At 50.2% G+C, this 26,901-nt stretch overlaps 1 protein-coding gene across 6 annotated transcripts; it reads right to left on the reverse strand.

Annotated features, from left to right (window-relative positions):
• Nucleotides 1-5,954: 5,954 nt before the first annotated feature.
• Nucleotides 5,955-26,703, reverse strand: SUN5 (Sad1 and UNC84 domain containing 5). Of its 6 annotated transcripts, none has more exons than XM_016937704.3 (14): nt 26,492-26,662; nt 25,089-25,147; nt 24,815-24,889; nt 24,489-24,557; nt 23,490-23,556; nt 22,348-22,409; nt 19,925-19,974; nt 18,606-18,640; nt 17,904-18,012; nt 11,891-11,969; nt 9,921-10,024; nt 7,986-8,153; nt 7,281-7,367; nt 5,955-6,131 (listed from the first exon to the last, which is right to left on the reverse strand). In XM_016937704.3, the coding sequence occupies exons 1-14, from the start codon at nt 26,566-26,568 to the stop codon at nt 5,976-5,978; spliced, it is 1,197 nt and encodes a 398-aa protein (XP_016793193.2). In that variant the 5' UTR covers nt 26,569-26,662; the 3' UTR covers nt 5,955-5,975. The 6 variants fall into 6 exon arrangements, with proteins under 6 accessions (XP_016793193.2, XP_016793192.2, XP_525300.3 ...); XM_016937703.3 differs by having other exon boundaries at nt 9,909-10,024; XM_525300.6 differs by lacking the exon at nt 24,489-24,557 and having other exon boundaries at nt 9,909-10,024; nt 26,492-26,703.
• Between the last annotated feature and the right edge of the window lie 198 nt (nt 26,704-26,901).

Genomic DNA, 26,901 nt, shown 5'->3' on the forward strand with positions numbered 1-26,901 from the left:
TCCTCCCTCACCAGCCCAGGTGTCAGACCTCAGCCTATGAACTCCCAAGCTCCAGTGTGACCTCCTGGTGCCCAGCACTGATGGTCGGCTCTGACCTGGACTTCCTGGTGGGGTTGTGGTCGATAGCACTGCCCTGCCTGCCTGAGCCCCATGGCCGACCTCTGAGCTAGCTCCACCGGCTTCAGGACCCCACACAGTGCCCAGCAGGCCACTCAGGCATCCACACCTGAATGGAAGGTGAGGCGTTGGTCTAGTCCTTCCTGCATGAACCAAGGCCCTGCAAGGGATAGGGACCGGTGAGCGGTCACATAGCTGGGAGGTGGTCGAGCTGAGGCGTCACTTACCCAGCTTCCCCCTGGCAGTGCCGGAGTGCTCATGTCCTGCAGCCCAGCAGCCTGCATGTGGCAGGGCTCTTGTGATCACTGGATCCTGTAGCGACCTCTGGTCTCGGGAAAGGGGGAATGAGCTAGATTTGCCTGGTGTGGACACCGAAGGCAGAACCTGGACTCGGTGCCTCAGATACTGGCTGAGGCCCCCCAGCTCATGAGGGCGAGGGAGAGGCATTTGGAGGGTGATGAGAAGGGTGGCCAGTGTGGGTCTGATCTCAGTCTCTCTGAAGGCAGCTAGCTGGGAGCCCACTGGAGACATAGCCCAAAAGAGTGCAGCAGAAGGCTCTGATTCTTTTACGCAGATTAGCCTGATTTTGGCCTTCTACCCCATAATATAATTTAATATGGAAACACTCCTTAACAGCTGGGAGCAGTGGCTCACGCCTATAATCCCAGCACTTTGGGAGGCTGAGGCAGGCAGATCACTTGAGGTCAGGAATTCCAGACCAGGCTGGCCAACATGGTGAAACCCTGTCTCCACTAAAAAATACAAAAATTAGCCAGGCGTGTTGGTGCATGCTTGTAATCCCAGCTACTTGGGAGGCTGAGGCGGGAGGATTGCTGGAACCCAGGAGGCAGAGGTTGCAGTGAGAAGAGATCACACCACTGCACTCCAGCCTGGGCGACAGATTGAGGCTCCATCTAAAAAAAAGAAAGAAAGGAAACACTGCTTAAGTACTTACAGGTAAATTTCTTTACCTTGCTCTGCATGAGATTGCCACCCTGTGTCACTTCCCAACTTGCTGGCTTGGCCAGGGCATTCCTAGAATGTTTTGGGGGCCAGTGTGTATCATGGCTTGCCTGGACATGGTGGGGATAGGTTCTAAGTCTTGATGACTTTATACTTTTTTTTTTTCCGAGATGGAGTCTCGCTCCGATACTCGGGCAGGAGTACCATGGCGTGATCTCAGCTCACTGCAACCTCTGCTTCTCGGGTTCAAGCGATTCTTCTGCCATAGCCTTTCGAGTAGCTGGGATTACAGGTGTGCACCACCATGCCCAGCTAATTTTTTGTGTTTTTAGCAGAGACAGGGTTTTGCCATGTTGGCCAGGCTGGTCTCAAACTCTTGGCCTCAAGTGATCTGCCGGCCTCTGTCTCCCAAAGTGCTGGGATTACAGATACAAACCACTGTGCTGGCCGACTTTACACTTTCTAACTCTGGCCAAGATTAATAGGGTTGGTGTTTATTTCTTTCTTTCTTCATTTCCCCCTCTCTCTCTGCCCAATGTCCTGGGTATCAGCTGGTGGGCACCATTGTGAGGCCGATAGAGTAGGAGGTGGTGTGCCCATTGTGTAGATGGGGAAACTGAGGCCCAGAGAGGGCCTTGGCTGGACTCCAGGGCTCCCACTTCTCAGCCCTTGCTTTTCTCCCTGTCCATTTGTGGACGAGCCACCATGAGATTGTCACCCTGAGATTGTCTTGTCCAGGGAATGCTGCTGGTATGCTTGTGACCCTGACCCTAGCCTCAGTGAGGACCCTCAAGGAGTGTCCCCTGGGGACTTGGGTGAGGGCAGGCTGTGCCAGCCCCCTGCCCATCCACAGCGGGCCTTATGCTGCAAATAAACGTCGCTGTTTGCTCCAATTCCTAGAACCTGAACCTGTGCCGTCTCCTGTGCCGTCAAGAGCCCTCCTGTTCACTCACCCGACTTCTATTTATGGGGCAGTTCTTGCATGACAGGCTCCGTGCTAGGCTCTGGGGACCCCACTTATCACACAGCTGGCAAGAGCCTTTCACACTGGCATCCTGGGGGCCTTAGGCCACTTCTGGCAGGGAGAAGGTGAGGACAGGCATCTCCTGGTGCAGATGAGGAAAGTGAGGCTCAAAGACTGACTCCCTTGGGCACTCAGTGAAGGGGCACAGGCCAGGGGAAGGGCCTAGGCTCTGTCTCATCACTGGGCCCTTGCCACTGTCTGTCCAGGGGTCTCGTGCAGGGGTCTCTGAGTCTCATCACTGGGCCCTTGCCACTGTCTGTCCGGGGGTCTCTGAGTCTCATCACTGGGCCCTTGCCACTGTCTGTCCGGGGGTCTCTGAGTCTCATCACTGGGCCCTTGCCACCATCTGTATGGGGTCTCATCACTGAGGCTCTTGCCACCATCTGCCCAGGGGTTTCTGAGTCTCAGAGAAGCAGCCTGCCCCAGCCATGCCTGGTCTGGCCTCCAGGGATTAGCAGATTAGCTAAAACCTCAGGGCTTGAACTGGGCTTAACGGAGGCGCCACTCTGGCGGCCCTGTGGGTGGTTGGCACTCTGCACCTCTGGTTCTTGTCTTGGTCGCCTTGGATCCCACCCTGGCTGGCAGCCGACTCCTCTGCTGCAGTCCAGTGGGTGGGCTGAGTGGCGGGCAGGCGGCCAGCCTTGTGCATTGTGGACCTGGACTGGGGGTGGGTGGGAGGGAGACTTTTGTTCTCCTGCTGTCCCAGAAACGAGCCCCTCCCCCCGCTGGGCTGAATCAAAGTCCTATTGTGGGACTTGGGTGAGACTGGGTCCCTCGCAGGGCCTCAGCCTCCTTGTCTACGCAGAGAGGCTATTCAACTGCACTGTGAACTGTAATGCTCCATCCAGGGACTGCTGACCTTGGAGGACAGGAGGGAGTGTGCGGAAGGGGTGGGTGGATAAAGGGTACCTGATCATCTGGTCAGGGGGCTGAGCTGCATGCAGTGGGGCTCCTCGGATGTATGACAGAACTCCCATTCATTGAGCGCCTGTCCATTGTTTGTGCGACAGTCTCAGCCATCTGGGTTGGGGGAGGGGGTGGGCCACCATCTGCTCCCTTGGGCATCACTGTAAGAACCAGGGTTCAACCCTCTACTCACGGCTCCGCGGAGTTGGCTCAGCCAAACTTACTGGGACCTGAATGGCTGTGGGAAGGGTTGAGGGGGGGAACCAAGCATTTTGGGGCCTGGCAGGTCTGGATTGGGGGTCAGAGCATCACTGTGACTCACTGTGTGACCTTGGGAAGCTGCCACATCTTTCTGTGCCTCGGTTTCCTCATGTCTAGGGGAATGTTCAGTCCCCATAGTCGGGTGGAGATGTGGTGACAGGTGTGACACACCGTGGATTATGTAGTGTTTGTGGACCGGGTGTCCCCCTGGGAGAATTACATGAACCCTCAGGAGGGTGGCATGGGGTTGGGGGCAAGTGCCACATGAGTGTCAGGCAGCAGGAGCTACCTCCACCACAGCCCTGACCACAGAGAATGTCACCAAGGGTAAGGATCCCATTCATCATAGTCCTAAAACTGGTAAAGTATCCAGGATTAAATCTCGCAAGAAAAGCGCAGAATTCATATGAAAAAAGCGAGGATACCTGACTGAAGGACGTTGAAGGAAAACCATAAGAAATGGGAGAAGAATCTATGTTTTGAGAAGAGCTGACATGGCCAAGAGATTTGTTCGTCATGCATAAAACCAGGGCCAATTCAGCAGCATTTTAAAAATGCAAGTTGACAAGCTGATTCTCAAGTTTGCCTGGAAAAGAAAGTGGATGAGAATGGCCAAGGAGGTTTTGAAACAGGAAGAAAGAGGGGGTGCTGGTACGTACCAAATATATTCCAAAGCTGGAGTCACAGAACATGGTGGTCATGCAGGACGAGACAGGGCTCAGTGAAACAAAAAAGAGGCCAGGCACTGCATGGAGAGTGTTTCCAAGCTCTGGGAAAAGACGAACCATTCAATGATGATCCCATATTGTGGTCTTTGGGTAGTAATACACAAAAATTAAATTAGATTCCCTACCTCACACCATGCACAAAAATAAATTCCAGATGCATTAGGAGCTTTTATACATTTATATATTGTGTGGGTTTATGCACCAACAAGTGTATATATATTCATATATATGCATGTATAAAATGCGTGTATAATAAAATTAACAGAGGACCAGCCTGGCCAACATTGTGAAATCCCGTCTCTACCAAAAAGTACAAAAATTAGCTGAGTGTGGTGGTGGGCACCTGTAGTCTCTGCTACTCAGGAGGCTGAGGCAGGAGAATTGCTTGAACCTGGGAGGTGGAGGTTGCAGTGAACCGAGATCACACCACTGCACTCCAGCCTGGACGACAGAGTGAGACACTGTTTCCAAAAAAAAAAAAAAAAAAAGATTAGCAGGAGAAAGTACAGGAGTATATGTCTATAAACTTGGAACTGGGGACATCCTTCCCAACAATGCACACAACTTAGATGCCATAAAGAAAAACATTGAGGTGATAATATTTTCAAGAAAATCTGTTGAACGAAAGACACTTAAAGACAAATGATTGGGAAAAAACACAGACCAGCTGGAGGAGTGAGCCTGGGAGGGGCATGTGGGGGTGGGGGAAGTGGGGTTTTTCAACGGATTCGCTTTTTAGCAAACCTCAGTTTGATTTGGCTTTTTAATAACAAGAATGGTTTACAGAAAAACTACCCTAATGATGCCAGGCTGGACGTGTATGGCTTCCAGGTGCCCTGATTGCTTGGAGGAGCAGGGAGCAGCAGGGATGTGAGGCGACCCCTTGAAGCCCATTCCACTGTGAGGCCCATCAGAGATGGGCCTGGGTCAGGTGCTGGAGGAGCCCCGGGTGCTGGCGTGGAGGCCTGGCAAATGGCCAGAATGGCAGATTCTGCAGCAGGACGGGCTGGTGCAGGGTGCCCTCCCTGGAGACAAGCATATTTCCGATCTGTCCACCCTTCTAATGCCCAGCTGGCCCTGTGCCAGAGTCTTCACTTCCCTGCCCTTGCCTGCTAGGAATTCCCTCCCTCGAAGGCTCCAGTTCCTGCTGCCATTCCAGCTGGGCCAGCCTGCCCTATTCTGGAGCTCAGCCCCTCCCAGAGGACTAGGCCTCCTATCACTTGCCTGGGGCCAGAGGTTGACAATAACCTTGAGGGTCATTTACCCAGCACCTATCATGTGTCATGCTCTGTGCTGAGAGCTTTGTGCACACAGCTCCTGTAGGTACCAGGAATAGGCACTGTTTTTAGCACCTCTATAAGCTCTCAAGACAATGCTAGAGCAGGACGGACCTCAGTTATGGCAAAGATTACACAGACAAAATATGAGTGACTGAAGTTTGGGAAACAATACTTACATACCTGGAAAAACTGAAGTCCAGAGAAGGTGTCTGACATGCCCAATGTCACACAGTAAATTGTCAGTATGATGTTGAAACACTCCATAGTGGGTAGGGTTGGGACCTCTCATCTATCACCTTGTCTGACTCAATAGTCATAATCCTGTCCCTATTTTATGGCTGGGAAGACCAAGGCTCCTAGAGGGTAGGGTCTTGACCGATGTCACACGTAGTTTGGGGACAGAGCTTAACTTGAAGCAAGAAAGGCTTCTCATGTGCAAGAGTCAGACTGCTTGGGTTTGAATCCTGGAGCTGCCATTTGTTGTCTGTCATCTGCAGCAAGTCAGTTTGCTGCTTGGAGCCTTCACTGTCCCCATCTGTGAATGGGGTCTCCTGGGGCTGCTGAGAAGGTGTCTGGGCACCCGGAATGGGATCAACCATTGCTAACCATCAAATGCTCAGATGTGAAAGGCTAGCCTACTCCCTCTCTTTGGGGCCAAAAGACGCTCAGACTTGGTCTGGGGGTAAAGAATAAATTTTAATCTCTCTCAGGGTAGGGGTTCTGGTGAGGCTGCTCTCTGGGCGGGGCCACAGAGCCATGCACTCGCACGCGGTACAGGCAAGTGAAGCCTGGGTTCCCCCAGTTGCTTGAGATCTTCACCTTGACCGCACCGAAAGCCCGGGCCGGCTGGTTCTGGAAGAGAATCAGTCACAGAGGCAGCTCACCCATAGACTCCCACCCTGCCTTTCCAAAGGTGGGGAGTGGAAGGGAAGTTTCCCATTTCATAGGTGGGAAAACTAAGGCCCAGACAGGAGGATGGACTGTCCCAAGGCCTCACAACAAGTCGATATTCAGGAGCTCTTACTGAAGATGCTGAGGCCAGAAGGACAGACATGCTGTGGGTAAGGAAATGTTCTGGCCTTAATGCTGTGGGATCTTGGGCAAACCTCCACCCTTTCTGGGCCTCAGTCTCCCACTCCTGCCCTGCCCCGCCCGTAAGATGGGAGTGGTAATATCTGCTTCCCAGGATTGCCATGGGCATGAAATGAGATTTTGGGGCCAGGCGGCCTCTAGAAGAGAATCATTCACAGAGGCAGCTCATCCGCAGACTCCTGGCACATAGTAAGTGTTCTGTAAGTGAGGCCCCTCCCCGTTTTTGCCAAGCAAGAGGGGGTGGAGCCTGTGTTTATTACTCTCCCTATCTAGTGTAAAAAGTGGGGCGGGCTTGGCCTTCACTGAATGTTTTCAACCTCCCAGGGAATGACAGAAGGGGAAAACTGAGGCTCCAGAGAAGCAGGGCTTGGCCCAAGCTCACACATAATTTGTGGTTGGGCAGAAATTCGGGCCAGTATGGGTTTGATTCCCAAGCCTGAACATTCACCCTGTCAAGCCCCAGGGCCATTCCAGTGGTCACTCCTCCGGACCTGCTTCTGTCTCCAAACCCCTCTCCTTCAGGCCTCAGTTTCCCCACCTGTGGTTGGATCCAGTGATAATTATGGGGCCACCCACTATGGAGACTCTACCTTTGGAGCCAGCAGCCCCTGCCCAATGGGAACCTCTTGCTCAGCATCTGCTGTCCCCGGGAAGAAACACAGCAAGAGGGCTCCTGGGCTCATCAGGGAAAAGGGGACATGGCCACAGGCGGTGGGATCTCCCTGGAGTCCCATTTGGCCCTGGGTAGCGGCTCCTACTCTCTGAGCCTCAGTTTCCTTGCCTGTCAAACAGGTTAGTCATGACTGGGCACCTCCTGGGGATACTGGGGGATGAAGAGGGGATCCCTGGGTACAGACTGCACACTGTGCATTCAGCAGGTGCTCAGCACAGGCAGCTCTTCGCAGGTACCTGGAGTGGGAACATCTGGATGATGTTTTCTGGCTGAAACTGAAATGCCCCCAGGAACACCTCCTCCTTGGGGGAGCCCTCCATGCCCTGTGGAACCAGAACCAAGGTGAAGGTGTCAGATACAAGCAGGGCCTTCAGAGGGTGTCTCCCCTCTCCAGTGGAGACAGAACCAAGGTGAAGGTGTCAGATACAAGCAGGGCCTTCAAAGGGTGTCTCCCCATTCCAGTGGAGACTTGCACACTCCCCAGGATGGGAGCTCACTACCTCTTTGGGCACCGTTTCACTGTGGTACAGTGTAATGAATAGGAAAGAGCACTGGCCTGGGAGTCAGAGCCTGGGGGTCTATGACTAGCTCTGCCATTGACTTGTAGGATTAGGGTGTTTCCCTGATCCTTCTCTGGACCTTATTTCACCGAGACAGTTCAGATAATGCTTCGGACCTTCTTAGCAAAATGGGGGCTCCATGGTCTCTGAAGATTATCTTGGCTCTGAAAAGCTTGGTTTAAAATAGAGTAGCTGTTTATCCCCTACCCTTGAAGGCTGAAATTGGACCCCAGCCCTGGCCACTTCCAGCCTTAACCAAGCTGCATTCAGCCCTTCCAGCCTGCAAGCGTTGTGCAGACACTGTTTACCCCAGGCCTGGAATATCACCATTGGAAGGTTGTCCCTTTAGCTAAGCATAGCTCCCTGCCGGGGAGTGCTCACATAGATGACGAAGTCCTTGGGGGCGGTGTCCAGGCTTCCTGACAATGAGATGGTCTTGGGGATGTGCTGCAGCGTGAGGTTGGACAGGTAAACCTTCTGAGCCAATTGGATGGTCACCTGGCCGCGGTCACCCTCAAAGGCCCAGCAATTGCCAGGTGTCACGTTGGGCTAGAAGAGGCAAGTACAATAAGGGATATGCTGGGTGGGTAGGGGGATCATCCCACCTTTGATCCCTTGTACTTCCTGGGCCCTCCTGGGTGAGCCAGTCCTTTCTTGTCTCCAAAGCTTGGCTCAAGTGCCACCCCCTCCAGGAAGCTCTCCTGACTACCCATGCAGGGGTAAGCCTTACTTCAGTTCAATGCAGTAAGGGAGGGGCCTGCTTGGGACCTCCCAGCCTCCACCCGCTCCCCATTGGCACCCATTCATTCATTCATTTACTCACTCACTCATTCATTCATTCACTCATTCATCCCTCCCATTATTCTTTACATGGTCTTACAATCACCCCGTGACTTAGGCATCATCACTATCCCCGTTTTGAAGGTGAGGAAACTGAGTTGGGGGAGCAGGACAATGACTGGTCCAGGGCCATGCAGAGCTGGAAGTGCAGCCCAGGGAATCTGACCTTGTAACTTGCCATTAAGCACCACGATCTCCTGCCCCACAGAGGGGGAAACAGGCCCAGGGAGAGAAAGAGGTTTGATGGAAATCACCCAGGAAAGGCGATTACTTGGTCGGTTCTGAGCTTCTGGAGCCATGGCATGGACAGTCCTTATCTGAACAGTGAATGCTAGCCCAGGGGTGCAGGGGGCTGTGGGTGTCAGGGAAGGCCTCCTGAGGAGCTGGGGCCAGGGGAGATGAGGAGCCAGCTGGGAAAGGGAGCTAAGGGAACAGCACGGGAAAGGACCAGGGGCGAGCCAGGCTTGATGATGTGAGGACCTGGAGAGCTCAGTCAGGCTGGAGCTGGGAGAGGGCCCAGGAGGGGCAGAGTCTTGGCTGGGCTGCTTTTCACTACTGCTCCAAACCTGACTGCAGCCAGCGCTTTGCAACCCAGCCACTGCCCGCCGCGTCCCCCGCCCCAGCCTGGATGTGTGCACCACCCCGCACTCCCCGGCCCTGTGCTTGGCCTGTGCCCCTGGGTTCTGTCTGCCTGCAGATCTGCTAGTCCTCGGCTGCGGCCACCAGGAAGCCCCTTGCCCTGTCCAAGCTGAGCAAGGTCAATGCCCCAGCTTGACCTCGAGTGCCAAGATCTTGGAGCTCCTTAAGGTAGAACCCACGGATGAGTGGCCTGTGACCTTTTGGCATCACCCAGGGCCTGCCACTGGGATGACACTCTCAGCCAGTGTTCACTGAATGAAGACACCTGCTTTGTGACCAGGACAAGGCGTTTCCTTCTCTGGGCCTCATTTTCCTCATCTGTGAGGCAGGATCCTGGAGGGCTGAAGAGCTCAGGTTTGAACTCTGGCTCTGCTACATACTAGTGACCAGCTCTGTGGCCGCAGTCAAGTGACCTGGCTCTTTGAGCCTCAGTTTCCTTTTCTGCAAAATGGGTCTATGATGGGCCCATGCCCAGTGTAGTCCTGAGGTTTCTCTGACCCTCAAATCTTAAGGGCTGAGTGGTGGGGTCCCTTGCAATGCCAAAGCAAGCTGTCCCTCTGTTTCGCTCCTACCCTAGCCCCAGCAGCCCCTGCTGTCTGTTCTCACCTCCTGCCCCCTGCCTTCTCCCCAGCCCCCGCCTTGTCAGTAGCCCCCTCCTTCTGCTCCCTGCCTTTGCCCCTGCTCTGTCTCCTGCTCCTACCTCTAACCCCGCCCCTGCCCCCACTCCCTTTGCTCCCACCCCCTACCTCTTCTGCCAGCTCCTGTCCCCAAACCCTGCCCAGACCACTCCCCTGCCGCTGTCCCATCTCCCGCCATCCCCCCTGCCTCAAGGATCACGTCTGGGGGCTGTGCGTAGTTCCACAGCTGGATCCAGTTCCAGTAGGAGTGGGCCTTCTCATGGTTATAGGTGGCTGACGTGTGCTCAAAGTCAATGCTGGCCCCTGTATAGGAGAAGGGGGTCTCAGCCAAGCAGCCGGGCTTCTGCCTGGTGGAGGGGACGCCACTGATGGGCCCTGACTATGTGCCGGGCGAGCATTTTGGATGAGTCACTGGCCCTGTTCTCCTCTAGGAAATGGGATTACAGCCATGTTAATAATGGTAATCATGGTGGCTATTAATTTTTATTTTATCTTATATTTTTTGAGATGGAGTCTTGCTCAGTCCCCAGGCTGGATTGCAGTGGCGCGATCTTGGCTCACTGCAACCTCTGCCTCCCAGGTTAAAGCAATTCTCATGGTGGCTATTATTAGCAGAGCCATGGTGGTGGCAACGGTCCCCACGTCATAGGGCTGCTGTGGCGCTGAGATGAGTCATCAGAGCACGTTTCCCAAAGTGCCTGGCACAGGGTAAGCGCTCCCCACGTAACAGTCTTGTGATGACGACCGACACCCATTGTGCAGAGGAGGAAATTCCAGCTCTGAGAGGCTAAGTGAGGCCCAGCGTCACTCAGGGGCTGGGCTGACACTATCTGACCCCGCGTCTCACTGATCCTGGGGGTGCCCGCGTTGGAGGTGCTGCCTGGTAGGGGTCTGCGTTGGGGGCAGCCTGCGGCCCATACTTTGCCTCCTCGCAGCTGTCCCTGAATGGCTCTCACCGGCCTCCTCACAGCCTCCCTTGGTCTGGAATACTTTCTCTCCTCACCAAGTCTCAGCCCAAACGTTCTCCCGAGAGGGAGGCCTCTCTGCCCAGGTCCCCTCCCTCCTCGCCACCTGCCTTATTCTTCTGGAAGCACTGATTATTATTTATTTATTTATTTATTTATTTATTTATTTATTTATTGAGACAGAGTCTGGCTCTGTTGCCCAGGCTGGAGCGCAGTGGCACGATCCTGGCTCACCGCAACCTCCACCCCCCAGGTTCAAACGATTCTCCTGCCTCAGCCTCCCGAGTAGCTGGGATTATAGGTGCCCACAACCACGCCCGGCTAACTTTTGTATTTTTAGTAGAGATGGGGTTTTACCATGTTGGCCAGGCTGGTTTTGAACTTCTGACCTCAGGTGATCCGCCTTCCTCGGCCTCCCAAAGTGCTGGGATTATAGGTGTGAGCCACCACGCCCAGCCCTGAAGCACTGATTCTTTTTTTTTTTTTTTTTTTTTTTTTACTTTTTTTATTTTTTGTGAGAAGCAGTCTCTCTCTGTCACCCAGGCTGGAGTGCTGTGGCGCGATCTAGGCTCACTGCAAGCTCTGCCTCCTGGGTTTACCCCATTCTCCTACCTCAGCCTCCCGAGTAGCTGGGACTACAGGCGCCCACCACCACGCTCAGCTAATTTTTTGTATTTTTAGTAGAGACGGGATTTCACTGTGTTAGCCAGGATGGTCTCGATCTCCTGACCTCGTGATCTGCCCGCCTTGGCCTCCCAAAGTGCTGGGATTACAGGCGTGAGCCACCACACCCGGCCGAAGCACTGATTCTTGACTGCGGGTTGGAGATGGCTCTGTCTTGCTGACCTGTGTGCCCAGCATCGGGTTTGGAGAAGAGTGGTGGGTGGGGGTGGTGGAGAGGTAAAGCCAAGAACAGCCTAAGCACATAGTAGGGTCTTTATAGATCTTCTATAATGTTGAGGGCCTGTGGATTCCCCTGTTCCCTCCCACCCCACCCCACCCCTACCCCCATACCCCACCCCGTCCCAGAATCCCTTGAGAGAAAACAAAATTGTAGCAAGAAAACCAGCTTGGAGCAGAGGTCAGCTCTGAGGATGAACTTCCCAGTGGCAGAGGGAGCACCACACCAGAACTGAAACCCACCCTGTGTACAGCTTCCGAGGACACTTGAGGCAGTCAGATGGTGGGGAAGGGGGTCACCTACCTATAGACTTCAGGGCAAAGTCTGGCTTTTCGATGTAATCTCCGTGTATCATCTTCATTATTTTCTGGGCCATTTTTTGCTGAAAAGGCAGAAAACACAAGTTGTGCCCTGGTGTGTTGTCACGGACTGTGATCCCCACGTGTCCACGGGAGGTAACAGGGGGCTGCAGGACGCTGTCCTCTCCCTAACAGCCCACCCCTGCCTATGGAAGCCTGTGGCTCTGTGAAAGCCCAGGTGACACAAAGCCATCCTGACCCCACCCTGGGTTCACTGGGTGCTTTCAAGTCCACTGTGACCAGATGTCATATGGAGGTCCCGGAGTCTCAGTGAGGTTCAGGCAGGGGCTCTGACGTCAGGCCAACCTTTACTGTTGTGGGGACTTGGGCAACTTACTGCCCCTCTGAGTCTCGATTTTCTCACCTGTAAGACGGGGACAATAATCGTGTCTACCTCCCACTGTGGATCTGTAAAGCCCCTACTATGTGCCAGGGCTATCCTTGGCTTCACATATGCTCACCCTATCCCCTCCCAGCACCCCTAAGAAGTATGCACTATTATCATCCTTGTATTAAAGATGAGAATACTGAGGCACAAAGGTGTAGCTTGTTCAAGATCACCCAGCTGGTATGAGGCAGAGCGATCACTGTGGTTCCAGAGTTCAGGCCCTTAACCGCTCCACTCTGCTGCCAGATGCGGGTGGCAAAGCACTTAGCACAGTAGGTGCACAATAAATACCAGCTGTTCTTTTTATTAGACTCTTCACAGTGGTGGAAGATTCTGTATTCCAAAAATGGCTGCAACAAGGTCTCCCATTCCAGGCTCTTCTTTCACTGTGACCTCCCACTGAGAGTTGGGGTCTAAGCTCCCTTCCCACCAGTCTGGGCTAATGACTTGGCAGAAGTGATGCTGTGTGACTTCTAGGGCTAAGTCCTAAAAAATGATACAGCACTGCCTGGTTCTCTGGGGACAGCCACTCCTGGAGGCCAGCTGCCATGTTGAGAGGAAGCCCAGGCCACACGGAGAGGCCACAGATGGGTGCTTTGATCAACAGCCCTAACTGAGTCCCAGTTGATAGCCAGCATCAATCTCCAGTCACGTGAGTGAATCCAGATGATTCCAGCCCCAGACGTAGAGTCACCTCCAGCCTTCAAGTCTTCCCAGCTGAGGCCCCAGATACCATGGAACACAGACAAGCCATCTCCACTGTGTCCTGTCTGAATTCCTAACCCACAGAATCTCTGAGCACAAGTGGTTGTTTCACACCACTAAGTTTTGGGATGGTTTGCTATGTGGCAATGGTAACTAGAACAATAGCCAGGGTGTTACAAGGCAGTGATTATGATTCTATTTTGTTGATGTGCAAACTGGAGGCTCAGGGAGGTTGATGACCTGCCTGAGGTTACACAGCTCCAAAAGGCAAAAAAATCCCCAACTCCTCCCCTCGTTGACTGGGGACAATAATCTCACCTATTACTTTTCAAAACTGGGTCGCCAACCCCAAGGAATTTCCCCGATGGCCCCCACTCTTTCTCTGCCCCAAGGCTGAGTGCAGTCTTCTTCTCTGGGATCCACAGGTGCTGGAACTGCCTTGAGGGCAAGGACGAGCTCTAGTTGATCCCCGATCCTGGATTCCCAGCACGCAGTAGGCACTTAATGATTGCACAGTGATTAGTGCATGCCTTTGGATTCTGCCTTTGTTTAAAGGCAACATACATTTAGGGAGCACTCACCATAGGACAGACATTAGTCCAAGTTTACATGAATTACCATGTTTAATCCTTACAACTCATCTTCTAGATGAAGAAACTGAGGCACAAAGACGGTAAGTAAATTGACCAGAGTCACACAGCTTATAGGTGGTGGGGATAAAATTCAAAGCCTAACAGCCTGACTCTAGAGCCAGTCCTTATAATCACTATACCTTACTGCCTTTGTAAGTCATAGCGGGGCTTCCCTCCCCACTGCAGAGGAAACACCTGCCAAGAGCCTCACTTGACAGTGAGTGACTGACACGGTCTCTCCTCCTGGGTCTGTCTGAACAGAGCTTAGAGGGGAGATTCAGGGGCACTGGAGACCTAGGACTTTGGGACAATAAAAGATAAAGATGAGTTTTAGCAAATTTTGCTGAATCTTGCACAATGGAATTTATCTTTGTGAACTCTTTTAAAAATTCAACTTCTAGGTAAAGTTGATGGATCGAAGACATCATGTAATTTTAGTTTCTCCCAACACTCCATTACAGCTTCAGTAAAGGGATTTGAAAAGACCCAAACCCATATGAACAGGAAGCACAGGAGAGGAGAAAACCAGGCTGCTGCGTATGGTTGTGCACGTTGTGCACAGCAGAAAGGTTCCCAGTTGAGGGGCCCTGTGTGGGTGCTGAAACCCAGCTCTTCACCTATTCTTTGATTTGGAGGAAGGTGCATTTTGCAAATTCATCTGCCCAGCACAGATAGCTTTTCCCAGTCTGCAAAAAGGCACAATGTGTCCCAGCAGTGGCCCTGGAGACAGCAGCAATATTCTGGAAGTTGTCCTACACCTTGTAGGATGTTTAGCAGCATCCCTGGCTACCCACTAGATGCCAGTAGCGTCTCCTCCTCACATTGTAACAACCAAATATATCTCCAGACATTGCTGGATGTTCCCCAGGGGGCAAAATAATCCCCAATTGAGAACCACTGATTTAGCAGAAATGAGAAATCTGAATCCGAAACTGGCCATCCTCAAAAAGCTCAGGATTGGTGACCTTAGGTGCCCCTGAAATTGGGGTAGAGAATTGGGTGTTAAGACAGTTAAGAGGAATCTGCATATTCCCTGGGGACTCCCTCTCACTCTGAGAAGCTGAGTGGACTTCTCTGTTCCCCAGTAGAAGACTAGAAGTTATTCTCTGGAGAGGGTAAAACAGAAGGGCTCTGTTGGGACAGGTGAAGGTTTCTTAAATAGGATACCCAAAGCACTGCACAAAAAACATAGATACACTGGACTTAATTAAAATTAGACATTTTTTTTTCATCACCATTGAGAGTGAAAAGCCACGCTATAGCCTGGGAGAAGATATTTGCAATATGTACATCCAATAAAATATGTTTACCCAGAACACAGAAGAACTCCGACATATCAATAAGAAATGGCACTCTCCCCCAAAAGGCAACAGACAAAATCCAAATGGCCGCTGGATACATGAAAAGACACTCCACATTATTAACAACCAGAAATGCAAATTAAAGCCATAGTGAGATACCACTTCTCACCCTGCAGAATAAAGTAAAAAAGACATATGACACCAATTGCTGGTGAGAATGTGGGACAACTGGAATTTGCATATATTTTTCATGGGAGCATAAATTGAAAAACTATTTGGCAGCATCTAATAACATGAACACACTCATACCTCATGATCCAGCAATTCCACTCCTAGTTATATCTACCGCCAAGATCAATAAGTATATATGTTCACCCAATGATATGAAAAAAAATTATAATTGTTCAGGAGCAGACATTCAAACAACAGGAGCTTCAAAAATAAGAATAGAGCAAATGCTGCTGTGGGAAATCACCAATTTAGTCACATGAATAAATAACATTTCTTAGGCCCAAAGGCCAGGAGTTTCCAGATTGATGGATTCCAAAGGGTGGCCAGCCCATAGGCACATCTGTGGAAGCAACAAGGACCAGATGAACTAAAATTCTGCAGAGCAGAAAACCATTCTGAGATGTGCTGGCATTTTTTGTCCGTTTGTTTTAAATCTCTGGGAGTATTTGACGATTCTAGGCATGGGCTAAGGATCTGGGCTTAGGCCAGACAATGGGCTGCTGCTACCGGTGAAAGAGAAGGAAGCAAAGTTCTTAATGGTGACAAAGAGCTAAAGTAACAAAACTGGGGACTTGAGGAGCCTCAAATATGGCCACTTTTCTTCACAAGGTATTAACTGAATTTCAAGACTATAGGAGGCTATAGGCCACTTCAAACATTTCTGAAAAGCAGAATAAAACTTCATATCTTCACAGTGCTTAGGAAACGAAGTCCCTTTGAGGGAGGGCACCGCAAAACACAACAAGCAAGAGATCAAGGCCTTAGAACAGTGATTCTCTCTGGTATATGTCAGAACCACCTGGAAGGCTTGCTGGAACACAGATGATTGGTTTGCATCTTCAGAGCCTCTGATTCAGAAGGTCTGAGTGAGGCCTATTAATTCGAATTGTTAACATTTTCCCAGGTGATACTGATGATGCAGGCACGTGGGCCGTGGGCCGTACTTTGAGATCCATTACCCTAGAAGGGGTGGTGATGAGTCAATACTGTGCTTCAGCTGCACTTCACCTGGGGGCACTAAACCAATCCTGGGCACAATTAGAACCCAGGAATCCAAGTTTGCTCCTGGCGGAGAAGGCTGCCACCAGGCCCAGAGATTTTTGTGTTCATGCAGGGGTGAGAGACACATTTGGAGACTTGTGAGGCCTCAAACATACGGTAAGTCTGCCACTAAGACAGTTGTCAAATTTTTGAAGCTGCATGGGAAGGAGTCTAAAGAGTTAAGCTTAAAACCTCTGGATAAATTTTTTAAAAATTGTGATCCAGGTCTGTCTGAACTAGCTTAGTGCATGTCTAGATAGAAGTGACCAGTCTATTTCATCCTCCTTATAAAGAAAAGGGGAACTTTCTCTAGTGGAATTATAATTATTTGGAACAGCTACAGTTCTTTTGTATACAATGTTGAGAAACCACTAAAAGTTACTAGACTTGAAGAGGCAAGACCACATCATTGATACCCAAGATAAAAAGCAGAAAACAGAGGGAGGCCACAGATGATCCAGACATTGGAGTTAGCAGACAAGGATTTTTAAAATAACTGTTGCTAATGTGTTAATTAAAATAAAGGAAAAGATGGACAACATAGGTGAAATGTTGGGGAATTTCACCACAGAATTAAAGTCTGTGAAAAAAATCAAATGTATATCCTAGAACTAAACAATGCAGTATCTGAAATTAAGAACTAAGGCTGGATGCAGTGGCTCACGCCTGTAATCTTAGCACTTTAGGAGGCTGAGGCAGGTGGATCACTTGAGGTCAGGAGTTCAAGACCAGCCAAGTCGACATGGTGAAACCCTGTCTCCACTAAAAATACAAAAATTAGCTGAGCGTGGTAATGTGCACCTGCAATCCCAGCTACTCAGGAGGCCGAGGTGTAGGATTCGCTTGAACCCAGGAGGCGGAGGTTGCAGTGAGCTGCCTGGGCGACAGAGGGAGACTCCATTAAAAAAAAAAAAAAAAAGAACTAAATGCATGGATTTAATAATAAATTGGAGAGACAGAATGATGCAAGATTATTAGTAAACCTGAAGAAAGGTTAATAGGAAAATATCAAAACATAAGCACATAACAGAAAAAGAATGAAAAAACAAACCAGGTAATAGCGTAGGAATCACATAAAGCACTCTAAAGGCTTTTAAAGCATAGGCCTAGCATAGGTGTAATCAGAATCCAAGGAAAGGAGACAGATAATGGAAAGAAGAAATATTTTAAGAGATAAAAGGTAAAAGTTTCCCAAAACTATTGAAAAATATCAACCCACAGATTTAATAAGCTCGGCAAACCCCAAACCAGGTTATATGAGGAACATTAGAGACAAAAAGATTTTTCTACAAGCTCCCAGGGATAAAAAATAGATCATGCTCAAAGGATCAATAATAAGAGTGCCATTAGACTTCTCATTAGCAACAGTATAAACTATAATAGAGTGGTGGGCTTCCTTCAACATTCTCAGGAGAAACTATTTCATATTTAGAATTCTGTACCCAGCCAAACTATCAACCAAGTACAAGGATAGAAAAAGATGTTTTTAAACATACAAGCACTAAAAATATACTTCTTTCACTGTTTTCCTGAAAGTCACTGGGGGATGTGCTCCCTCAAAATGAGAGATAAAACCAAGAAAGAAGACTTGAGGTATAGGAAACAGGACATCAAACAAAGAGAAATTAGATGTTTGGGGCAGAATGGCCAGCGTCTCACCTCATCGGACATGGCTTCCATCTCCTGGAGCTTGGCAATGAGCTGGTTCATGCTACCTCGGAGGTCCTGGATTTCCCCACTGTGATGTCGCACCTTCTCCTGGTACAACCTTATCAGGAAAGAGTGATAACAAGAACAGGTTGATTTGTGATGCGTTGTTACCCTCAGATTTTCCCTTTGCTAGTTGGCTCTCAAAGAATGAGTTTCAGATTTTCCTAATCTCTTGGGCCCATCCCTGGACCCATCCATCAGGTTATTATCTCTAAAACATTACTCATTCTCTTCTTTCTGCTTGGAATATCTTTATGCCCAGCTCATTCCTTCCAAATATTCCTGAGTATTTTGTCTGCAATTAAGGATGCTGCCATCAGGTGGTGTCTTGGTTAAAATTTCTTCTCAGCTACCATTTGCTGAGCACTGACTATGGGTCAGGAGCTATTCAAGACACTTTGCATCTTCTTTAGCACCCTTAATTGCCAAGAGCAAGATGGGTGTTATGCTTCATCTCATAAATGAGGAGTCAAAGGCCCAGAGAGAAGAGGTGACTTGCCTAAGGTCAGCCATGTAGAAGGCATGGGAGTTAGGATTTAAACCCAGGTTGATCTGACTGCAGAGCCTGTATTTGTAGCCAATACACCCCAGATTCTGGCTATAGCTCTGCTTTTTAGGTAATAATATGGTTACCCAGAAGATTCCTCTTACCTCAAGCTCTGCAGTGGACCATTTATGCTGTCATCCTGGTGGAGTATTGAGAAAAGTAAGGGGTCTCCTTCAGATGGCTTAATCTGGCCCCAGGAGAACTTCATCCATCTATTCTCCCACAATTATAAACCCATACATTCATCCACTTTCCTGTTGACTCTTCCACCCGTCTACCCACCTATCATTTCTCCAAACTCTAATTTACTGCCCTTTTTATTCATCCATCCAGACTTTTATCCATCCATCCACACCTTCATCCATCCACCCTTATACCCACCCACCCTCCCTTATCCATCTGTTCTTCCAACTCCCCAACTTCCCCCATCTATTTACACTCCAATCCATATACCCTAACCCATCTACCCACTCTTTCATTCATCCATCTATCCACCAACCCACCCACCCACTCACTCATCTATCCCATCTGCTCTTGCATCCACCCATCATTTCATCCAACTATTCACCTATTCATGTATTCACCTAGCCTCCTATCTCTTTCCCCTAGTCCTACATCCATCAAATCCAACCTTCCATCTGTCCATCCTCCCATCCATTCTCTCTCCATGCACACTCCCATCTGGCCATCCAGTCATCCAACATTGATAGTGGCAACCCTGTTGCTGGCACCAAACTAAACATTGCTGGGGTGAATAGGACCTGGCTCCTTCCTTCAAGAAGCTGCCAGTACAGTTGGAGAGACAGTCATGACCACAGAAAATTATAGGAGGAAAGAGGAATGTGACAACTTCTGCCTGGGTGTTTCTAGAGGAGGTGATATTTTAGCTGGACCTTGATGGACCTTGATGGATATGAAGGGGTTCATAAGGAGGAAAAGAGGAGAGGGAGGGACAGGCCTTTCAGATTCCCTTTCTGAGGTCCTCTGAGACTTTTTGCAGACCTCATGTAGGGAGTTTCGCTACTTATTTCCTCCTCCTTCCTCCTCAGAAACCTGAAAGCAAATGAGTATCATTGCTGTTAAGCAGAAGGACAAGCTGCCTTAAGTACAGAAATGTGTTCCCTGTTATCACCACCCCACTTTAAGTGGGGCCTTGAGAAAGGAGAGATGGGTCATCTCTGAGAGTCAATACAGGAGAGCCATCTTGGAGGAGGGACTATCACATCCAATCTTTGAAAGTCACCTCTGGCAGAGAGATGGGTTCTAGGTGGGTGGTACGATGAAGGGTGAGATTTGGATCTGGGTCAAGTCAGGAACTGATGAGGGGCCCGATTTGGTGAGAATGAATGGAGCTGTGGAGGTGATATTGACTGGTTAAGGTGAGATCTGTCAGCCGTGGGGCCTGAGGAGGGTGCACACTCACCTGCCAGACTTTCATTTTCGATGGTAAGTGAATAGAAAACATCCAGAATCCTGTGAGGCCATGAGAATAAGAATGAGCCATTTAACATGCAAGATGAAGAGCCTAGGTGCTGGAGTTAGGACATCTGGGTTCAAATCCCAGCTATGCCACTTGCCAGCATTGTGCAACACTGGGGGAATTACTTAATGCTCTATGCCTCTGTTCCCTCCTCTGTAAAATAAGAATAACAATAATATCCACTTCATGATCAGATGATATCAAATGTGTAATACATGGCACATAAACCAAATCATCTGTGGCTCCCCCTTCCCTGTTCCAACTCTACTGGGGATAACTGGCAAAGAGAAGAAGGCGCTCTGCATTTTATGATCTCCATGCTGGCTGAAAAGCCACCATTCAAGCCATTATTTAAAAGTCTTGGCCGGGTGTGGTGGCTCACGCCCATAATCCCAGCACTTTGGAAGGCCGAGGCAGGCAGATCACTTGAGCCCAGGAGTTCAAGACCAGTCTGGCCAATGTGGTGAAACCCCATCTCTACAAAAAAAAAAAAACAAAACAAAAATTAGCCAGGTGTGGTGCACATCTGTAGTCCCAGCTACCCGGAGGCCGAAGTGGGAGGATCACTTGTGCCAGGAAGTCGAGGCTGCAGTGAGCTGTGATCCACTGCACTCCAGCCTGGGCAACAGAGTTGAGACCCTGTCTAAAAAACAGCTTTTACTGAGGCAGCAGAATCGCTTGAACCCGGGAGGCAGAGGTTGCAGTGAGCCGAGATCATGCTGCTGCATTCCAGCCTGGGCGACACAGACTCTGTCTCAAAAAACCCCAAAAACCAAAAAACAAAAACAGCCTTTAAAATTTATTTATTGTTCTTGATAAAACCCTCAACGAACTAGGAATAGAAGGGAAACTCCTCACCATGATAAAGACCATCCATGAAGAGCTCACAGCTCACATCCTATTTAATGGTGAAAGACTGGGCGCTTTTCCCCTAAGATCAGGGATGAGACAGGGACGCTTGCTAGTTCTATTTAACATGGTACTGGAGGTTCTAGCCAGGCCAGTTAGTCAAGAAAAAGAAGTAGGCCAGGCGTGGTGTCTCACACCTGTAATCCTAGCACTTTGGGAGGCTGAGATACGATGGTTTGAGGCTGGGAGTTCTAGACCAAACCGGGCAACACAACAAGACTCAATCTCTCCAAAAAAAAAAAAAAAAAATTTAAACAAAAATTAAAAAATTAGCTGGGGGTGATGGTGCACGCTTATAGTCCTAGCTACTCAGGAGGCTGATGTGGGAGGATCACTTGAACTCAGGAGTTCGAGGCTGCAGTGAGCTATGATTGCACCACTGCACTCCAGCCTAAGTGACAGAGACAGACCCTGTCTTAAAAAACAAAAAAGAAGTAAAGGTCGTCCAGATTATCATGCAGAAAAGAGTTAAACTACCACTATTTGCAAATGACATGATCTTGCATTAGAATTCTAAGGGATCCAAGGTTAGGTGTCTTGCCTTGTGTTATAACTAAAAATCGGGTTCAGCAAGGTTGCAGGATACAAGATCAAGGTACAAAAAGTCAGCTGTATTTCTATATACTAGCAATAGATAACCTGAAAACAAAATTAAGAAACCCATTTCTAATAGCGTCACAATAAAGGTGTTATTTAGGCTGGGCGCGATGGCTCACGTCTGTAATCCCAGCACTTTGGGAGGCCAAGGTGGGTGGATCATGAGGTCAGGAGTTCAAGACCAGCCTGGCCAAGATGATGAAACCCCATCCCTACTAAAAATACAAAAATTACCAGGGCGTGGTGGCACGCGCCTGTAGTCCCAGCTACTCGGGAGACTGAGGCAGAGAATTGCTTGAACCCGGGAGGCGGAGGTTGCAGTGAGCCGAGGTTGCGCCACTGCACTCCAGCTTGGCAACAGAGTGAGACTCTGTCTCAACAACAACAAAGGTGTTATTTATCGAAGTCCTAGTTGTTGGATTTTAAAGTGGGACGGTTCTCTAGGATTCACTGTCTATTTTCCCATGGGGAGCTGATTCTCCCTCCCTACCCCACCCCCAGCCTCCACTCCAAAGCCAGTATATGTCAGTGGAGGGAGAAGATTCCTTTGCTTGGGAAAGCTAAGCTGTGTTGTGCGAGGTGGGGGTGGTGGCTGGAAAGAAGCCATGGAAACCCAGAAAGCGGAAGTAACAATGTTCATAACACGGTTTGGGGAGAGCTTTATAACTTCTGAAGCATTTCTTGGCTTCTACAATATTTTCATGGTCATCATTTCATTTCATAATTCTCACAGCAACACCCATCAGGCAGATGGGGAAACTGAGTCACGTGGCGGTGCAGTGTCTTGCCCAGTGTCCTATAATCAGTGCCAGGGCCCAGGGATACCTCGACCTGGGACTGGGCAGGGCCCTGGGACACACCGAAAGCACAGAGGAGCAGAATGCCTGTCTTCTCCATGAGCTTCTGGCACAGCAGCTTGCATCTGGAAGGCAGGGAGTGGTGGTCAAGATCAGGTGGGCAAGGCCCTGCCAAGTGTTCACCCTCCTCCTCGTCACTCTCTTTCTCCGTAGGCATGCTGTTTGCCCTATCCCTTCTTCTCTCCCTGGTAAACGTGTCCTTCAGGATTCAGCTCAAATGTCCCCTCCTCCAAAGACCTCCACAGGCAATGCTCCCAACCCTGTGAACTTGGCAATGTTTTGGTGCCTGCCTTTCCCACCTGACTGGGAGCTCATGAGTGGCAGGGCTGAGCTAGGCTCAGAATAGATGTTAAGAAAACATTTAAAATTTAAACTTCAAATGAATGAATGAATGAGGTGGATATCTCTGCTGGAGTTTGGAAGAATTTCCAAGGACAGCAAAGGAAAAGGGAAGGAAAGAATGGGGCAGGCCCTCCAGGCAGGAAGAACAGCATGTGCTGGGCTGGGTGCGGTGGCTCATGCCTGTAATCCCAGCACTTCGGAAGGCTGAGGTGGGAGGATCACTGGAGTTTGAGACCAGCCTGGACAACATGGTGAAACTCTGTCTCTACAAAAAATACAAAAATTAGCCAGACGTGGTGGTGTGTGCCTGTAGTCCCAGCTACTTGGGAGGCTGAAGTGGGACGATTGCTTGAGTTCGAAAAGTAGAGGCTGCAGTGAGCCGTGATGGCACCACCGCACTCCAGCCCTGGCGGTAGAGTGAAACACTGTCTAAAAAAAAAAAAAAAAAAAAAAGTTAACAGCACGTGCAAATGTGTGGAGGTGGGAATAGGAATAGGAATGGTGTGCCCAGGGAGTGAGAACCCTGGCCTTGCTGGCCCAATGGGTCCCTGGCAGGAAGCCAAGTGAGAGCACCTTGGAAAGGAAGGGTGGGACAGGATTCCAGGACACTGCAGGCTGAGGGGCTGGAGCAATGGGGGGCCACAGTGGGTTCTGGGGTGGGAGTGTTTGATAAAAGCCAGGTTTGGGATAGCTTTTCTGGTCTGGCTACCAAGGGGAGAGACAAACTGATGGAGGGGCTGTTATGGTCCCCAGCTGCCATTTCCCACTCCCCATCCACCCTCCCCCCTGCCTTCCCTGCTCACCTGCACGTGTTAAACAGAACCTGCTGGGCCTGAGTTCTCAGGAAGCAGGCAAAACAGGTGAACCAGGCTGCACGGGAGACAGAAAAGCAGTGACTCACTACACCCTCATCTTTGTCCCACTGCAAGGACCTGCTGACCTTTCTGGGGCTGGGGGAGGCCCTGGAGCTGGGAGACCCTCTCGACTTGTGGGCCGAGCCTGGGACAGAACCAGGCTCTGCTTATGGGTACGCACTAGCCTGGAGTGAGTACAGGTCACTACAGGTGGGCACTGCTTGCCACTGGCAGTTAACAGACATTTTCTTCCTTCCTTCCTTCCTTTCTTTCTTTTTTCTTCTTTCTCTCCTTTCTTTCTTTCTCTTTCTTTCTTTCTTTTCTTTTCTTTCTTTCTTTTCCTCCCTCCCTCCCTCCCTTCCTTCTTTCCTTTTTGACAGAGTCTCACTCTGTCACCCAGGCTGGAGTGCAGTGGCATGACCTCGGCTCACTGCAACCTCCGCCTCCCAAGTTCAAGCGATTCTCTTGCCTCAGCCTCCTGAGTAGCTGGGACTACAAGTGCGTGCCACCACGCCCGGCTAATTTTTGTGGGGTTTCACTGTATTGGCCAGGTTGGTCTCAAACTCCTGACCTCGTGATCTGCCCGCCTTGGCCTCCCAAAGTGCTGGGATTACAGGCATGAGCCACTGCGCTTGGCCAATAAACACTTAATCGTGACTCAGGAGCACAAAAGGCCTGGAATGTAACAATGCCCATTTCTAGACACTGGGAGCTTGGCAAGAGCTGGGGCCTTGTCTGGTTCATCCCAGAATGCCCACTATGGAGCTAGGCAAAAAGTAGGGGACTCAGAATTGACAGGAAGGTGAGAGGACACAGGGGTGGATGGAAGAAGGAAGAAGGGAACGGCTGTCTGGCTTGGAAGGTGGATGAATCAGGAGATAGATGAGAGAATGGGAGACTGAAAGGATGGGTGGATGAACAGAAAGAGGGATGACTGGATGGATGTACCTATGAAATAAGGTCTGGGAGAACTGATGAACTCAACAGGTGGATGGATGGGTGAAACCAGCAGCCAGACTGGTGGTAGAGGAGGGTTGGCAGTTAACTCCTCCTCCAGACAGCAAGTCTCCCTCCCAGTTCCCCTCTCCAGCCACCAAAGACTTTGGCAGGAATGATACCTCCAATGGGTAGAACTCCAGAGTTCAACCTGCAGCTCCCCACCACCCCTGCAGTCCAGGGCAGGCATTGCCACCCCCAGGTCAGCCTGGGCCGAGGCTGGACCCTCTCCCCAGACCCATATTGATGACGAAGGTGATTATTCAGTATATACGTACACACACATCCCAGCACGCACTGAGTCAGGCCTAGGGCTTGGTCATTGTTGCGGACAGGCAACAGGATGTTGTCATCTGCAGAGAGCACAGGACTGTCATGTCACTGCCAGCCTCTTGATTTGGTGCTTGCAGAGACCTAGGGAGCACCCAGAGCTTGGTGCGAACATCCCTGCCCCTGCCCCTTGCTGGGTAGCCCCAGGTTGCCCGTTTGACATCCCTGAGCCTCAGCCCCTCAGCTGCCCATGAAAATACCAGGGCACCTGTCCTTGCTCACTCATGTTTGGGGAGGTGTCCTCTGCCATCCTGCTGGTGTTCCGGCCTCGCTGGGCAATCCTGGGGATGATAAGATTCATAGTCGCATTTTACAATTATGAGGAACATAGTGTCCTTGGAATGTGCATACCACGTTCCAGATTGGGAAACTGAGGTACAGAGAAGGTTTCCCAACACCACCAGCCTGTGATTCAGGGACAGACCCAGGTCTGGCTGACCCGAAATCCAGGTATCCATCAAGGAAAAGACCCAGGTTGCTGTGGCAGTCACAGGCGGTTGTCACCATGTCCCCGAGGTTGGCAGAAGCTTGGTTTTGTTCCTTTGTCTGCTCCTACCCCATGTGATTTTAGGCCATTTTGATTGGTCGAAGCCTGCTGTCGTGCTCCCATTCCCTGTGCTGTGATTGGTTCAAGGGTGAGGAAGTCTGCAGGGGTGAGGTAGGGTGAGGTAGGGGGGTGGTTATGAGGTAAGGGACTTGGGGGAAAAGTTAGGTTTAGGATTAGCTAAATGAGACCCACAGAAAACGATGCTTATTCTCCTTCCCCTAGACGCCACATTTCTGCGTGACACCTGAAACTGTGGTGGCCATCTTGTGACCACGAGACGGGGCTAAAAGAGCAGAATGATGACAGGAACCTGGGTCTTGGGTGGCAGAACTGAGGAATTAACACACTCCGGAGCCCCCTGCACCTTGGGACCGCTTGATATGTGAGATTTAAAATTTTCCCTTATTTCTTAAGTCAAAGGTCTTTAAACATTTTTGTTTATACCACCTCAGAGTATTTATATTGGTTTATTAATAAATTATATATACACCCAATTGTACTAATACATTGTTTACCCTTCCCAAATGTACAGATTTATGATAACATTCCTGAATAATATAAATTAAAAGAGGATGAAAGACATACATTCTAGCCTGGTTATTTCTTTTCTCACCCTTGGGGATTGTTTGGTATACTCTCTTGGGATATACACCCAGATTTGGGTGCCCAGAGATAGGCATCATTCTAAGTTGGAATTTCTGTCACCTGCATTCAGAGGCTTTCTGACAGATAAACATGGCGAAATACTTGTTTCCTTGTTTCATACCAGTCTCCTGCACTAGACTGTGAGCTCCATGAGGGAACGGAGCACATCAGACTGGTGCCACACCGTGTTCCCCGTCCTCTGTGCATTTCCCGGCACACAGTAGATGCTCAATAAATGCGTGCTGGAAGGATGGCTGCTTCACCACTTCCTGGCTGGGAGACTTTGGGAATACCACTGCCAAACCTCTCTGGTCTTGGTGGCTGTCTCTGTACAGTACAGTTGACAATGCCACTCACCTCCAAGGACAGGGTGGAGGGGCAGCATTTTGTAAACTGTAAAGGGCTGGGAAAAGGGAGGGGCTGCCATCCTCACCTCCGGGGTCTGGGATTGTGGGCCACATCTTCGAGTAGGGCGCCTGGGTCCCCAGGGCTCCTTGAGGACCGTGGCATCGATTTCCTTCTTTAGGATTGGGGATGGAGGCGGGGATCTCTGGGAGCTGGTGAGGAGGAAGTGGCTGATGCCTCTGAATGTCCCCTGAAAAGTGCCAAGTGGAATCTGCCAGGATCAGTGGAGCAGTTGGCATTGTGACCTCACAGAGCAGGTGGGTGGAGAGGCAGGGGATGGGGCTAGTCTCCAGCTTGGCCCTAGAACCTCCCCCAGAGGAAGCCATTGTGACCCACTTTCCTTTCTTAAGATGGGGAAATTGAGGCATCAAGACAGGAAGGGCCATGCTGGGGTCTCAGAAGCTGGACAGGGGCGAGAGCTGAAGCTCCAGTAACCCA

The sequence above is a fragment of the Pan troglodytes genome, chromosome 21, assembly GCF_028858775.2.
Source record: "Pan troglodytes isolate AG18354 chromosome 21, NHGRI_mPanTro3-v2.0_pri, whole genome shotgun sequence".
NCBI lineage: Eukaryota > Metazoa > Chordata > Mammalia > Primates > Hominidae > Pan > Pan troglodytes.